The sequence below is a fragment of the Onychostruthus taczanowskii genome, unplaced genomic scaffold (assembly GCF_017590055.1).
Source record: "Onychostruthus taczanowskii isolate IOZ18803 unplaced genomic scaffold, ASM1759005v1 scaffold7, whole genome shotgun sequence".
Lineage (NCBI taxonomy): Eukaryota > Metazoa > Chordata > Aves > Passeriformes > Passeridae > Onychostruthus > Onychostruthus taczanowskii.
This window is the reverse complement of record NW_024504786.1, coordinates 3,766,322-3,780,656: the sequence shown is the minus strand read 5'-3', so window position 1 is coordinate 3,780,656 and position 14,335 is coordinate 3,766,322. Positions and strand designations below refer to the sequence as shown.

Here is a 14,335-nt window from a genome sequence, read left to right as displayed (position 1 = left end):
TTGGACCAAATCCCCCTCACAGCTCCAGAGTGCTAAGATGCTTTGTGCACAAAAAGTACATCTCACATCGCCTTCAGATGGCTTTATTTAGAGGCAAAACAGCGTGGCGAGTACAGAATTAAAGAAAAACAAAACTAATTCCCCCCAAAAAGCGAGAACAAAACATAAAATAATCCCAACCAAACAAAAACAACCCCTTTCTGTTCTAGACCGGGATCAATGGTTCACTCTCCTCCTGGAACATGGAGATGTCCATATGTCCATGGGACAACGCTGTCCGTCCTGCTGCAAAACACATCTCTTGTCCTTGACGTTTCCAAGGCCTTCAGTGAAAAAATAATCTAAAGTAGAACTACTGTATAGATGGAGAAACTGGTGCTGTCATCTGAAAGAAACAAGTAACTCCAGTGAATATTTCAGCTCCTCACCAGAGGACACAATAGGGCAGTTAAATAGACATATTTAAGTCTCAATACTGTCAGTTCTCAATTAATGTCATGTTGATTCTTATTAGGCATCTGGAATGAAAAAACTGATTTTGCAGGAGGAAAAGCCACTAAAATTGACTTGCATGATTGGATTGTGCAATTTTTATGTGCCTTTTGCTAGACACATTTGGCTATTTTTTATATTATTTCTTTTAAATCTAATACACTTTCTATTCAGTAAATACCCTGATTTTCACACACACGCTTGTGGGTGGTGTACTTGGGAGTGGCCTGGCCTTTACATGTCTATTAGCCTGTTACTGGACCTCCTCCACAGAATTATCCAACAGAATTCAAATGTCATCTGCTGCTGGCACCAGTCCTGGATGCCAGGAAGCAAATGCTGAAGCTGTCCCAGAGAAGGAATGCAGTCCAGAGGGATGGATGGCTCAGGCTCTGAGTCAGCCCTGCCAGGGCCTACACAGATGTCCCCACACAGGGCTGCTGCTCTGAAACACCGTCTCAAACATCAAGGGGGAAAAACCCAATCTGCTTTTCATAAAGAAAGAAAAACTGGAGTGTAACAGTTTATTGTGTAAGTTTCACTTGTGCAGAAGAAATTCAAATAAATGCTTTGGGGTTTTTGTAAGTGAATGGCCTCTGGGACTGAGTATATTATTTATTTTAATATGAGTTTCTTTGCCAAGAGCAAACCTCAAAGCATATAACATATCTGTTCCTCAGGGTCTTTTCAGTTTTTACATTTGTACTTACAACTTACAACTGAAACAAAGTTAATAAATGTTATTTTTATACAGACCCCATTTAGCAAAATTAGTCTGTTAAACCCCCTTCCATTCAACCACAGTGATGGGGAAAAGTTTCAGGATGTCTGTGATGACTGCAGAAAAAGGAAGTTTAATTTGGGTTCTCACCTTATTTAGTGACTCCTTGTTACTACTGTTGTTCCATTGTGAGCAGGGATAATAGGTGGAGGAAAATCCAGTTCAGGGGCATCAAAAAAGTATGCCTACATTATCAGAGAAAGAAAATATTTAGAGAGAAACAAACAGTGCTGTCTCATCCCAGCTCTTTCTTTCCACACCCACCAAACACGGGTACAAACACAGCACTGAAATGGCAAATTTGAATATTTCTCTATTTTTATCAGATTAGAAATGGTCAGTTAAAATGGTGCTCTGAACTGTACTTTAAAATTCAACTGTTAGCAGCCAAGGCCTTTGGAAAAGACATGTACTGGAAAGGGCTGGAGTGCAGATCCAGGGAGAGCTGTGTTTTGCTGTCACCTCCCCGCACTCTGAGCTGTGGGGAATCAGATCCATCTACTCTGGAAGCTGTGGAAACTGAGGCCTGGCTGACCCTTCTACCCACTGCAATAAGGAAACAAATAATTGAAATGCTCATTGTGTATTTCAGGGGCCTCAGGGACTTCTGTTTTCTAACACTTATTGCGTATGAAAACACAAACCTGCTAAAACTCCTAGGCACACTCTTTATATTGAACATTTTAAAGGACTAAGCACAGTACTCATTGGAATAAAGTGCAACTGGATACCATAAAGATTAAGGCTTTGCTGGTACTATGGTGAATTCCAGGTAAATTGGACTCGATGATGCTGATGGAGATATTCTGTGACCCCACAACTGATTATTGATTTTATTACCAGCACTGTCAGGGTCACACCGGCATCAATTTTTGCTACGTTTAAAATAACTGCGATTTTTACATTGAAGGTTTTCCTGTGACCGGCCAATCCTTCCTTCCCTGTCCCATAACATCCCACCTATCCTAGGCAACAAGAGATGAGGGAAAAGGAATGGCAGTGTCCCACCAAACATCCAACAGCCAGCAGGGCGTGCAGCAGCAGGATGGTGGCCACGGTGGCCACCGCGATGCGGCGGCTGTCGTCGCGGACCGCGGGCCAGAAGGTCATCACCAGCACGGAGCCCGAGAGGCACAGCGAGAACACCACCAGCACCCAGCGCACCACCTTCTGTGGGATGATCCACAAGATCTGGGAAAGGCAGGAAAAGGCTTGGCTTGCAAAAGGCTGCGTGTTCTGTGGCACGGCATCGCTTCCATTCGCGCGCAAATGAAGTCACGCCTAAATCTGACGCGTCTCTTGTTGGGGGAAAGAGTAAGAGCGGTGATGAGCTTTACTCTCAGACACAAGGGTGAATCCCAAGTTATGCCACTCCCTCCAAGGCCTGTCCCCAGCCAGGGAAATTGTCCTTGGAGCCATCAGTGCTGCAGTCCTGCATAGCTATCTGTTCCCTGAGGCAGCCTCGGGCTGCCTGCCAGGCTCACCAGCAGCACCTTGCTTGGTTTTGCTGCCTCTGGGGAAATGATGCGTCCTGGGCTTTTCCAGCACCCAAAAGACACCTTTACACTAGACAAGCCTCAAGAAAAAGAGCAAAAGATTCTCCCAGTCTCCAAAATTTCAACAAATATCAATAACATTATAAGAAACAGCAAATCTTCTCAGGCACAACATGTGAGAGGGGCACTCTTTAGCCATACGTACCGCTGTGGGAATGTAGATGAAGAGGGAGTAGCCATACACACACACTATCTCCAGGAATGAGTAGGAGACTATGTTCATGACTTTACTGTTCCTCCACATCAGGAATCCCCAGAGAGCAAGGGGAACAAGCCAAGCGTATGCATAAATCGTTGTAGCTGCTATGGACACTGGAAACACAACAAAGGGTTTCATGTTCTACTTTGAATCCTGCCAGAATCAAAGGTGTAGAAGCATTCAGCATGAAAATTAGAAAGCTACCTGTGAAGATACTTCCAAAAGATGAAGGTTGAATTATTAATAAACTGAGAACTTTGCATTTATATCTAGTTTACACCCAGTACTCTGCCAGCACTTCAAGAAGGTGGTGTCAGTGATAATCCAATCTGGTAATTTTCTGCCTGAGGCCTGCAGGTTCCTGGGAGGCCACAGATCCAGGAAGCCCCCACCAAAGCACCACAGAGGCCAGTGCTGGGCTTTCACTCTCTGCACAAGGAGATATCCACTAAGACTAAAAAATATCTAATTACTCCTGCTTGCTCTTCTAAAACCCTGAAACTAGTTTATGATTTGAAGAAACAGGGTTCTGCCAGTCACAGCTCATTTTAAGGGCTTATTTCACATGTCTAAAAATTTAAAAACAGCAATCAATCAAAAGACTTGTGCTAAATCAAAGCCATGACCTGGTTTTATATTACTTCATTTGCACATTAAAAAAAAAAAAAACAACAAAAAAAACACTCCCACAAATGACTACTTACAAACCTTTTCTAAACTCAGGCACATAGTGGTACGTTGGTTTGCCCAGATGGATGAAGAAATTTGAGAGATTGCCACTAACAGCAATGGTGAACACGAGTGTAGCACATATCCAAAATGGACCTTAAAAGGAAACAAAATCAATAGCATCTCCTCTGCTGTCTTGCTTCCTAGGCCAACAAGTCAAATGTAATACAGACTCAAAATATTTAGCACAGCATGTAACTTCTCCCACCTCACACCTACCATAAAGGTCGGGATTGCTGCGGATGTACAGCCTTACAAAGTTCTTCCCAGGCACTGGGAACACTGACCCTTTGATTCTGTCCAGGACCTGTGAAACATAAGGATCTGTCTGACTGACAGTGCAAGAAGGAAAAAAAACTCAGTGGATAAGGCATAATTCAGACAACAGCTCTCCTCTGGAGCAGAGTATTAACCTGGTATGTGTCCACATCGAAGAAGGTCTGGTAGTACTCAAAAGTCCAGAAAGGGGCACTTTTCTTCTGTCCTGCAAGCAGCTGGATAGTGGGAAAGGCAACATGGAAAGTGTTACAAGCACACAATTTATGCATTACTAGCTCATTTACACAGTAGTCACATGATTTTGGTACCCAAACTGAAAACAACCGTAACAGGTAGGATTATGTAATGGTTTTCCTCCTCCCCTCCAACAGCTGTTGACAGCCAGTCTCTTATCTCCCTGCAGGCAGCACCACGGCCTGAGGCTGTAAAGAGCAGCCTGCCACTACCTGCTGCCACATCATCTGGAACACACACCCTCTCCACCATGACAAGTTCCTTCTGCTGTCAGAACCACGGAATGGCCTGTGACTGAAGGGACCTTAAAGATCATCTTACTCCACCCCCCTGCCATGGGCAGGGACACTTTCCACTATCCCACGTGCTCCAAGCCTGGCCTTGAACACTTCCAGGCGCAGCCACAGCTTCTCTGGACACCCTGTGCCAGCACCTCACCACCCTCACAAGAGAGAATTTCTTTCTATAACCAATCTAAACCTCTTCTCTTTTAGTCTGGATCCATTCCCCCTTGTTCTGTTCTCTACATGCTCTTGTAAGATGTTCTTCTCCATCTTTCTCACATGCCTCCACCAAAAGAGAGAGAGCATTACCTCTGTTTTATCAGAGTCATCAGTGCCCAGTAACTCATCATCCTCTTCCCTCCCTGGCTCTGGCAGGTGGCTGTGCTGATTCTTGGGGATTTCGACTGGCTCATCGATGCTTATGGTGGTGGCATCAGGATTTGCTGCAAGCAAATTAGCTGCATCATCAAATTCTGCAAATAAGTACATTAAAAGACAGGCAATGATCAAGACACTAAAATTTTTGTTCTCGTGTCTCAAATAAACATATAAAAATCCTGAGACAGAATAACCACTAGCTTAGGCATGTTGGGTGTGATCTGTTTCCTAAAGTCCAAACTGACACGGATCAAGCTGAACACTCAGTCAGCCGATAAAGTGTGAGTCTGCTTTTCCTGCCGATCTGCCTGCAGGATGTGACACTGGCACCGCTGGAGCCTGCCTTCCTGCCCTGCCAGCAGCCCCGACCCCAGGGCCAGCAGGTCCCTGCCAGGAGAAATGGATGCTTTTAATGTTCTTTAAAAAGTGACATAAACTTTTTAATGAAGAACCAAGGAAGTCTGAACCCGGGGCCTGTTGCAACTTACACAGCGCTCTGCCCCTTTCCAGCTGTCACTTGCTACCACAAAGGATTTCTGTCCAGGATTTCCGTCAACACCGGTTACATTTTTTATTTCGCCAGCAGCACAATTCCATCTCAGAAAATTCAGGATACCTGACCCCACAAACAAAACTCCCAGGACGTTTTTACTCCGCGAACGCTCAGAAACGCTCCCAGAGCCGGAGCGCCTGACGGCTCCCGCAGCCGGGCTCGGCCCCGCGCCCGCACCTCCGGCACCGCCTTTACCTTGGAATTTGAGGTCGTCCGCCGTCGCCATTCATCCGCCTGGACGAGGATCAGCTCCCCGGGGCTCGACCCTCCTGCAAGAGGACAGGGGCAGCGCTGGGGCGGGTGCGGTGCCCGCCGTGTGCCAGCGCTGCTGTGCCCCGCGGCCGCGCCCCCCGAGCCCCCGCAGCCCGCCCGGGCCCCGGGCCGGGCACCCCGCACCTCGGCACCGCCACGGGCCCGCAGCCGCCGCTCCGCTCCCTTAAAGGCGCCGCCAGCGCCGCGCGGCTGCAGCCAATCAGCGGCGCCGCCGGACCCCTCTGCCCCCTCCCCTCGGAGAGCAACAGCCCCGTCGGTGACGCGCCTGGCACCGACCAATCAGAGCCCGCGCGGCGCTTCCGCGTGCGCGCCCGCCCGCCCCCTTAAAGGGCCCGCGGCAGCCCAGGTATGGCGGCGGCTGCCGTCTGTGAGGGGCTGTGGGTGATCGTGCGCTTGTACATCTGCTATGGACGTACAGTGCGTGTTTTGGTAACTGAAAGTTTTACCAGAGAAACACAGAACGGGCTGGGCTGGGAGGGACATTAGTGCTCATCTCATTTCAGCTCCCTGCCGTGGCAGGGACACCTCCCACAGAAAGGGTTGGTCCCAGCCCCGTCCAGCCTGGCCTTGGACACTTCCAGGGATCCGGGGGCAGCCGCAGCTTCTCTGGACACCCTGTGCCAGGGCCTCACCTCCCTCACAGGAGAGAATTTCTTCTTCATACCTACTCTAAACCTGCCCTCTGTTGGTTTGCAGCTGTTCCCCCTTGTCCCGTCACGCCGGCCCTTGTCAACAGCCTCTCTCCATCTGTCCTGTCTCCCTTCAGGTGCTGGAAGGCCACAGCTAGGTCACCACAAAGCCTTCTCCAGCCTGAACAATCCCAACTCTCACAGCATCCCTCTGATCTCTGTCGCTCCAGCAGATCCATGTCCTTCCTATGCTGGGGACCAGCGGATATTATATATACTGGAGTATATTTTTTTTTAATTTTTTTTTTTTTTTTTAATCCTTCAGCCCCAAAATGCCAAACTCTGGAGTGCACGAGAGCACCAGTGCAGAAAGAACAGGGCACTGTTGCACAGCATCTGCATCACCCCAAGGCCTCAAGCACCAGCACCTTAGTTGTTACTCTGGGGTTCAGGGAGAACACCCTGATGCAGCTGCCCTCATTTCTAAGCACAGACCACATCTGTGGATAAAGCCCACAGCTCTGCAGTGAGCACCACAGCCCCACCCTGGCTGCCCTTGGTGCAGCTGGGGGAGCGCTGCTGACAGGACCCTTGCTCACCCAGGGGCTGAAGTGCAGGGACAGGACAGTGTGCAAGGCAAGGCAGAAACTCAATTAAACACGTGAATGTTTTCCCTCCCCTTCACCCTCTACCTTTGCCCCTGCCTCGCATTGTGCTCCCATCGCGAGCGGCCAGACCTCTCCACCACCATGTCGGGCATCAGGGTACTGCTACAGAAAATCCTGATCCTTCTGCAGGTTACCCTGTCTGTTGTTGTGGGCAAAACACTGATGATACTGTTCCCCAACGCCATGAAGAGATACATCCTGAAGATGGGTGAAAAGAGCAGAATGAACAGAAATCCAAAGTTCAGCTATGAAAACTGGGGCCCGACCTTTTTCAGCTTCAAGTATTTGCAGTTTGTGCTGAAGGTGAAGTGGAAGAGGCTGGAGGATGAAGCCTACGAGGGACAGCCTGCTCCCAACACACCCGTGGTGACCCTCGGCGGGGAAGTTTGTCACCTCCTGGATTTCCTGAAAGGTCAGTAATTGAGTCAGTAATTTCAGTAATTGCTGAGAGCACAAATGAGGAGATGCTGCTGAGGGAGCAGGGACAGGCAGCTGGCACTGGAATGCATCATGTGCAGACCACCAGCACTCACCTGCTGGAGAAGATGCAGCACATTTACTCCAGCTGCTTCTTGATTGTCAAAAATAACCTGCATTTATCACCCTGTCTATGCTATCCCTTCACACCACTCAGCTTTTGCAAGAGCTGGCTCTGCCTTACTTTTTGCTGAAAGCCAAGGTAATAATTTGTTTTAGGGAGAGAAGGCCCAGAACTGAACTGCGTGCAATGATTCCTGAGTTTTGGCTGTCATTCCCTGTCCATACAGAAAATTCCACACCAGTTCCCTTAGCTAGCCTAAAGCCTAGAAAGCACACAGTGGGTTTTTCCAGATCTAAAGTGGCTGGGAATAAAGCAGAAGTAGCTGCTTTGTACTTTGTCCGCTGCCTCCCACTGAGATCTCAGCAGAATGTGGAATTAATCATTAAGCTGCAGCCTCCATCCCCACGGGAGGGATTACATCCTTCTCTCACTCTGCATCCCTAATTATATATAGATATTTATGTGGAAAATGGGCTGAAAATTTGAAGAGAGATACACAGTATCTACAGGAAGGTACCACTGTTATTTAATTCTTTAGGATGTGGATCTATGTTAGCAGCAGCTTTTAAGTTAAACCATACCAGAAAGGTCTTGGACAAATTTAATGGAATTCAGCATAACCAGACTAAAAGAGGTGCTTAAAAATCCTGCAAGCTCTCTTAAATCAAGGCCTTGCAAACAGATGCCAACATAAACACAATACTGTGTTAATTTGTAAGCAACTGCAGATACTTTTTGCCAGTGTAAGGTTAGTTTAATAATAATATATAACCAGAGTTCTGTTTGGACAGGAAATTGCAGAAATACATTGAAAGCATGAAAGCCTATCATGCATGACTGAGAAGTCTGCAGTTTCCCGTCAGCTCAGCTTGAACTGACACATCTGAAAAAATCTGGACATGAAAAGGCACTGGGACTCTGTCCTCAATGCCCACCCCTGAACCACTGTCCCTGGATAACCTTGCAGAAGGCCATGTTTAATATTTTTGAAGTTGCTCCATACTAAGGATTTCAGGGAGGCTGAGATGCCCATTTTGGATCAGTACCTTATCCCAAAAATGTTGGTAACTTGCTGACTGGCTCTTGTGATGAGGAAAAGAGAAGCTGTGTGACTGCAGGGTGCCTCCTGCCTGTACTGGGCAGGGTTCCCTCAGCTAAACTCCTTGCTGGCTGCAGCACAGATAGAGCCAGGCTAGTAAAAACACCTTTATGCCTGCTTTGCAGAGATGCAGAGGTTCTGCTGCTGATTTTACTGACCTAGAAGTTTATGAAGTCACTTAGTGTTGTCCAGGAACCCCTGCACCAGAGGCTCAGTTCAGTGTATTTAATTATTTAATCCTTCACTTAATCACAAAACTTTTTTTTTTTTCTCCAGATAATCGACCTTTAATCCTGAACTTTGGAAGCTGCACCTGACCTTCATTTATGCTAAAATTTGATGAGTTCAACAAGCTCATCAAAGATTTCAGCTCAATAGCAGATTTCCTTATCATCTACATTGAGGAAGCTCACGCAGTAGGTACAGTACAAAAACCACAGTGATGCCAACCACAGCTTCAAATGTGTCACTTCCTTTAGGGGAAAAAAAAAAAGTGTGCTAGCAAAGGAGGGGGCTGCAAGCAGCACAGAAATCTTCAAATCAAGTGGCAATACCAAATCCAGGCACCAGTATCCCTAATTCTCCTAGGATTCTACTTACACTTCTGACTTTACACTGAGTTACTCATTTGAAGGACACAGTTGTATCTTCTAATAATTGCCTCTCAATGTTAGTACAGTTCCTTTTGGAAAGAGGAAGAAAAGACATTTCATAGAACAAAAGTGTACAATATATTATGTGTTAACAGAAAAAAAATAAAATTAGTTTTTAAAATTTTCCAAGAACAGAACGCAGACTCCAATTTGAAAAATTTGGCAAGCAAACAAAACATACTTGTTTATCTACACTGGATTCTAAGTAACACATTGGCACAGGTTTTATCCCAGGATTAAATGTTTTTCTAAAACCTAACATTTATAGTTTTCTAGCAACACGTCCTTGTCAGCAACTGAGAATCAGATAATGATTAAGTCAGTCATCAAACCCTTTTGCTAGTTTGTACTTTACTGGGAAGAGTTGTGTGCAAATGTTTGTTTGCATAGTTCTGATAAACAAAGGTGTGGCCTGGCTCATATTTCACTTCTCACAGACCTGTTATTTTGGTTTATAGGCTTAATGAGTACCAGCAAGCAAAATGAACAACACTGACAAACCTTACCAATACATGTTCCCCACTTGGCGTCTTTCTAGGGTCGATCTATGTGGGAAAATTTCAGCTAAAATCCATCTAATATTTCTGAATCCAGGGCAGTTTGATGAGGGAAGAAAAACAGACCTTGGGACCACTTATTGGAAAGCTCTAGTGCTGACATAGTCTGAGGGGGGCTTTCATTTCATGGCAAGTTTTGATGTTAGGAATAAACTGCAAGATTCTTTTAACCTAGTTTTGGGATATGACACACAGTACACGTCCACCCTTGCACCTATTCAAAACCTTCGCTGCTAAATCCCTTCCTCATTTGTTTTAGATGGATGGGCTTTTAAAAACAATGTCATTATTAAAAATCACAGAAGCCTTGAAGATCGAAAAAATGCAGCAGAGTTTCTTCAGAAAAATCACCCTCTGTGTCCAGTGGTTTTAGACACTATGGAAAACCTGACCAGCTCAAAATACGCCGCGCTGCCAGAGCGACTCTACATGCTCCAGGGAGGGAAGGTCATCTACAAGGTAAAAAATACCAGCACCAATGAGCACAGTGTACAGAGATCTTGAAATTTCAAGGTAACTTGAGACTGCTTTACATTTAACAGTCAGTATTGCATTCTGTTTGAGAGCTAAACGTTTCACAATGCACCGTAAACGTGGAGAGAAATGAAAATGCAGCAAAACCAGTCTGGGCCTTTGTAACGTACATATTTGATGTACACCTCAGTCCTGCTCAAATATTTATCTTTTGGCTCACTAGTAACCTGAGGTACATCTAAGCTGTGAAATCCAGGAACACCTCCCTCCTCCAGGATGCAGACATTGGCTCTGTCCCAGTGACACAGCAGGGTGTAACCATCTCCCAGGGATGGCTGCAGTGGAAAGGGAGCCCAAGGCACACCTGCCCACAGTTCTGGTGCAGCTGCTGTGCTCTGAAGGATTTCTGCTCTGTCTGCTTCAGCATCACTGTGTCATTTTATTGCCTTTGCAGGGAGGAGTGGGGCCTTGGAATTACCACCCCCAGGAAATACGTGCCATCCTGGAAAAAATGAAATAGAAAAAGAAGAGGACTTCGAAGGAAAAACTGTTTGGATAAAGAAGTGCAAAAATAATTCATCACAGACCTAAGCCTAAGGAACAGAACCAGAATTTAAAAACAGCCATAGAGAGAAGAAAAGAAGAATGTTGTATATGCATGTAAGGAGCATCTGGAATAATGTTTGTTTGTCTAGAAGCTTTCAGGTGTCATCCCTACAACACCAACTTCTGTTCTGTAGTAACTGACTACTCTTATACCACATGCAGTAATGTGGGAGCTGGGTCCACTGAGCTCTGGATACCAACATTTACACTTGTGAGGAATATCCTGCAGGATAAACTTCAGCGTGGTGACATTTGCAAGAGTCCACTAGCATGCAAAGCAACTGATTTCACATTATTATACACATTGTACTTGTATTTATAAAATGTTCCCTTTCAGTGACTTCAGGAAGCTTCTGAGCAAGACAATCTCTATCAACATCTGTTTCCATGAGTATTTGTTATGATGGTCCCAGCCTAAAGCACTGGCGGCTGTGACCTGATTCTAGAAAATATTTATAGAAACAAGGGATTGATCTACAATTATTAGAAGTCTATCAAAACACTTCATTTGGCTTCAGATTATTTCCCTTCCTGCCCTGCCTCTCTCTCCCAGGTTATTTCTAAGCATTAGCAGACATTTATATTCATTCTAATAATCTCTGAGTTTGAGCTGATCAGAAATGTACCAGCTTAAGGACTTTTGAAGGACTTGTTTGACAGTAGGAAGTAATACATCCCAATTAAGTAGCTCACACTTTTTTTTCTATTTAACTCAGAGTGCAAGGGAAACATTTTACAGGAAATTGAGTTTTAATTAATGTATTATGTAAGCCTGATATAAATACACTACCTTAAATGGACTCACTTATGTTCAGGTGTTCTAGGCTGACAGTTTAGGTTACAAAATGAAAAACCTGTTACTACAATTAACAACTGCACTGTGTTGTGGTTGGACTTGATCATCTTAAAAGTCTTTTCCAACCTAAATGATTCTACATTCTCCTATTCTATTCCATACATTAAACCAGTAGGGAATACATACCACATCCATACCTTCAAAAACCACTTTAATGCAAGGTTCTAATAATAAACATTCTCTGCAGTGCAGATATCAAAATGTAACTTCCTTATAAAAAAAATTAAGTAGAGGCCCAAATTTAAGCTGGGCTCAACTGTTCTCTGCTGTGCCCTCTGCCATCACCCGGTGCACTGACACAAAATGATCAAAGGCAGATTTGATGATGAAACGCAAGTAAGTGGCTTGGAGCTCAGGAAGCTGCAGGAGGAATAAAAATAATGTCATTGCATTCTCTGTAGTAACAAAACTACCCAACCACATTTGCAGAAGTTTGCTAAACCACAAGGATCTGGATCTTTCAGTGTCCGTTTTTTGAACTGCACATAAATCAAGTTCTTTGACCTGCAGCTCAAAAAAATCCCACCACCTCCTGAGTTCTGCAGCCTTAAAGGCAGCAACCGAAGGAGGGAAGATTGCCACACTTCTGGAAAGGGCCCTTGCACCTCGTTAGGAGCACTAAGCAGGTGCAATTTCATAGCATAATCTACAGAGGAGCAGCTGGGAAGTGCAATTTCACACCACAACATACAAATTCTTCTCTTTAACACCAACTGAGCAATAATTGTAAATAAAGACATGTTTGGTTTTTTTATGGTTTCTTCCCACTTAGTCCTGACATCCCATTTCATGAATGCTACTGATGTACACTGTAAATACTCACTGGAAATTCTTCCATTTGGAGCTGTCCTTCTCTGTGCTGCAAATCTAGAAAATATATTTCAAGGTAAATAATGACGAATAATGTGCAATGCACATTATTCACTTCACTCCAGTGAAGTTTTCACTGGACTCAGAGTTCAAGTGAGTTTAAGGACAATGAATTTACATCTAGACATTGTTCTTTTTTCATTTTACAGGTGATTTAAGAGAATACTTTTTTGCAGGATCCCAGTGTGTGTGTATATATATCCCACTCATTACAGTGTTAAAAAAAGTCACCCAAGAGGCACTAAAAAAAGCCAATCCCCAAGCCAAACAATGCAGGAAATGGCACTCTATTATACTATGTAAGCCTGTTTTTAATTTTTGGAACATAAAGTGCACAAGTAGTGCTTTTAGCCCTTATACAGCATTTTACTCTCCAAACTGCTGCAGAGACCAGCAGTGTTAACAAAATTCACTTAAACGTGACTGTTACATTAACATCTAATAAAACAATCATCACACCACACTTTACTCAACAAACAGATGAGGGGTTACATGGATTCACTGAAAAACACCAACGTTGCTCCCACAAAACCCCACAAACTCAGTCTTACCTTTTTCAACACACTGTTCAAAACCCACAGGGTCTTTAGACGTGCTTCTTTCAATCCTTAAGGTCCGCACTAAAATACATATCAATTCAAAATATCAACACAAGCTCTGATTCTCTACTGATACTGACATTTATCCATCACTTTACAACCACAAAACACTTTCAGAGCATTAACTAATTTATTTTTTTCTCTAAACTATGGGGAATGTGGATATGAAGGACGACTGCTTTGTGAAAATGAATCTTTATGCAAAATTAAATCTTTATGTGACGTTAAATGTTTATGAATCTCTTAAAAGTAGCAACATACAGACTAGGACACTACTGTGGGAACTTTTATTAAGGCAGTGTAGCACATATTACCTACTGCAAGACACAAGTCTTACCCAAATAACACTGGATGGCGACTTTGTTGATTTTTACACATTTGGGAAAACCAATAATCAGTTCCTGTGGGAACATGCCTGTCGTCGTCCAAAACGTTTTGGAACTTCTGTAGAGAGAACAGGATAAAACCCTTAACCGCGGCTTTCCATCTATAACCATCCTGAATGAAATTTATCACAGAAATATACAGAGGAGAAAGGAAGGGGGGAAAGCGGAGGGGAAAATGAGTGGAAAAACGGGGACAGTGAGGAAGGGAAGGAGAGGGACGAAGACGAGGAGGAGAGGGCGAAAGGGACGGGGGAGGCATTTTTATTTGGGGTACTTCCAGCAGCTCTCCGGGGGTATTCACACCTCGCCGGGCAGGCTCTGTACCCACACGGGAGCGCGCAATGGCGGCGGGCCGCGAGCAGTTCCAGCGTGAGGGCGAAGGGCCGAGCCCTGCCAGCCCCGGCGGGCTCCGTGCGGGAGGAGCCGCTCCCGCCGCCCGCGCCCCCGCCCGGCCCTCACCCGTCCGCCACGCTCTCGGCGGGGTGCTCGGCATCGCTGGACGTGGCCAGCACCAGCGCGGCCCCCGCCGAGCTCCGGCACCAGTCGGTGGCTTTCATCGCCCGCCGCGGGGCTGCCGCTCCCGGGCAACGCCGGCAGCTCCCGCCCTACGGCCGCGGCGGGTGCGGGCAGCCGGGATCG

General features: G+C 45.5%; 3 protein-coding genes across 9 annotated transcripts; 1 reads left to right on the top strand and 2 right to left on the bottom strand.

The window, feature by feature from the left end:
• Positions 1–67: 67 nt before the first annotated feature.
• YIPF1 (Yip1 domain family member 1) lies at positions 68–6,010 on the bottom strand. 6 transcript variants are annotated; one of them, XM_041421750.1, is made up of 10 exons: positions 5,882–6,010; positions 5,681–5,754; positions 4,864–5,027; positions 4,171–4,251; positions 3,977–4,064; positions 3,737–3,853; positions 2,975–3,141; positions 2,282–2,464; positions 1,364–1,458; positions 68–385 (listed from the first exon to the last, which is right to left on the bottom strand). In XM_041421750.1, the coding sequence occupies exons 2-9, from the start codon at positions 5,709–5,711 to the stop codon at positions 1,369–1,371; spliced, it is 921 nt and encodes a 306-aa protein (XP_041277684.1). In that variant the 5' UTR covers positions 5,712–5,754; positions 5,882–6,010; the 3' UTR covers positions 68–385; positions 1,364–1,368. The 6 variants fall into 6 exon arrangements, 5 of the variants coding, with proteins under 5 accessions (XP_041277684.1, XP_041277688.1, XP_041277685.1 ...); XM_041421754.1 differs by having other exon boundaries at positions 4,864–4,997; XM_041421751.1 differs by lacking the exon at positions 5,882–6,010 and having other exon boundaries at positions 5,681–5,875.
• A 1,126-nt stretch (positions 6,011–7,136) lies between these two features.
• DIO1 (iodothyronine deiodinase 1) lies at positions 7,137–10,899 on the top strand. Its single transcript, XM_041421704.1, has 4 exons — positions 7,137–7,467; positions 8,972–9,115; positions 10,165–10,364; positions 10,834–10,899. Exons 1-4 carry the CDS (start codon positions 7,137–7,139, stop codon positions 10,897–10,899), a joined length of 741 nt encoding a protein of 246 aa, XP_041277638.1.
• On the bottom strand, positions 10,317–14,329 carry HSPB11 (heat shock protein family B (small) member 11). Of its 2 annotated transcripts, XR_005953927.1 has the most exons (6): positions 14,156–14,329; positions 13,648–13,754; positions 13,263–13,331; positions 12,665–12,708; positions 11,979–12,201; positions 10,317–10,881 (listed from the first exon to the last, which is right to left on the bottom strand). XR_005953927.1 is itself a non-coding variant. In XM_041421705.1 (5 exons), exons 1-5 carry the CDS (start codon positions 14,251–14,253, stop codon positions 12,094–12,096), a joined length of 426 nt encoding a protein of 141 aa, XP_041277639.1. In that variant the 5' UTR covers positions 14,254–14,329; the 3' UTR covers positions 11,976–12,093. The 2 variants fall into 2 exon arrangements, 1 of the variants encoding a protein (XP_041277639.1); XM_041421705.1 differs by lacking the exon at positions 10,317–10,881 and having other exon boundaries at positions 11,976–12,201.
• Positions 14,330–14,335: the final 6 nt, after the last annotated feature.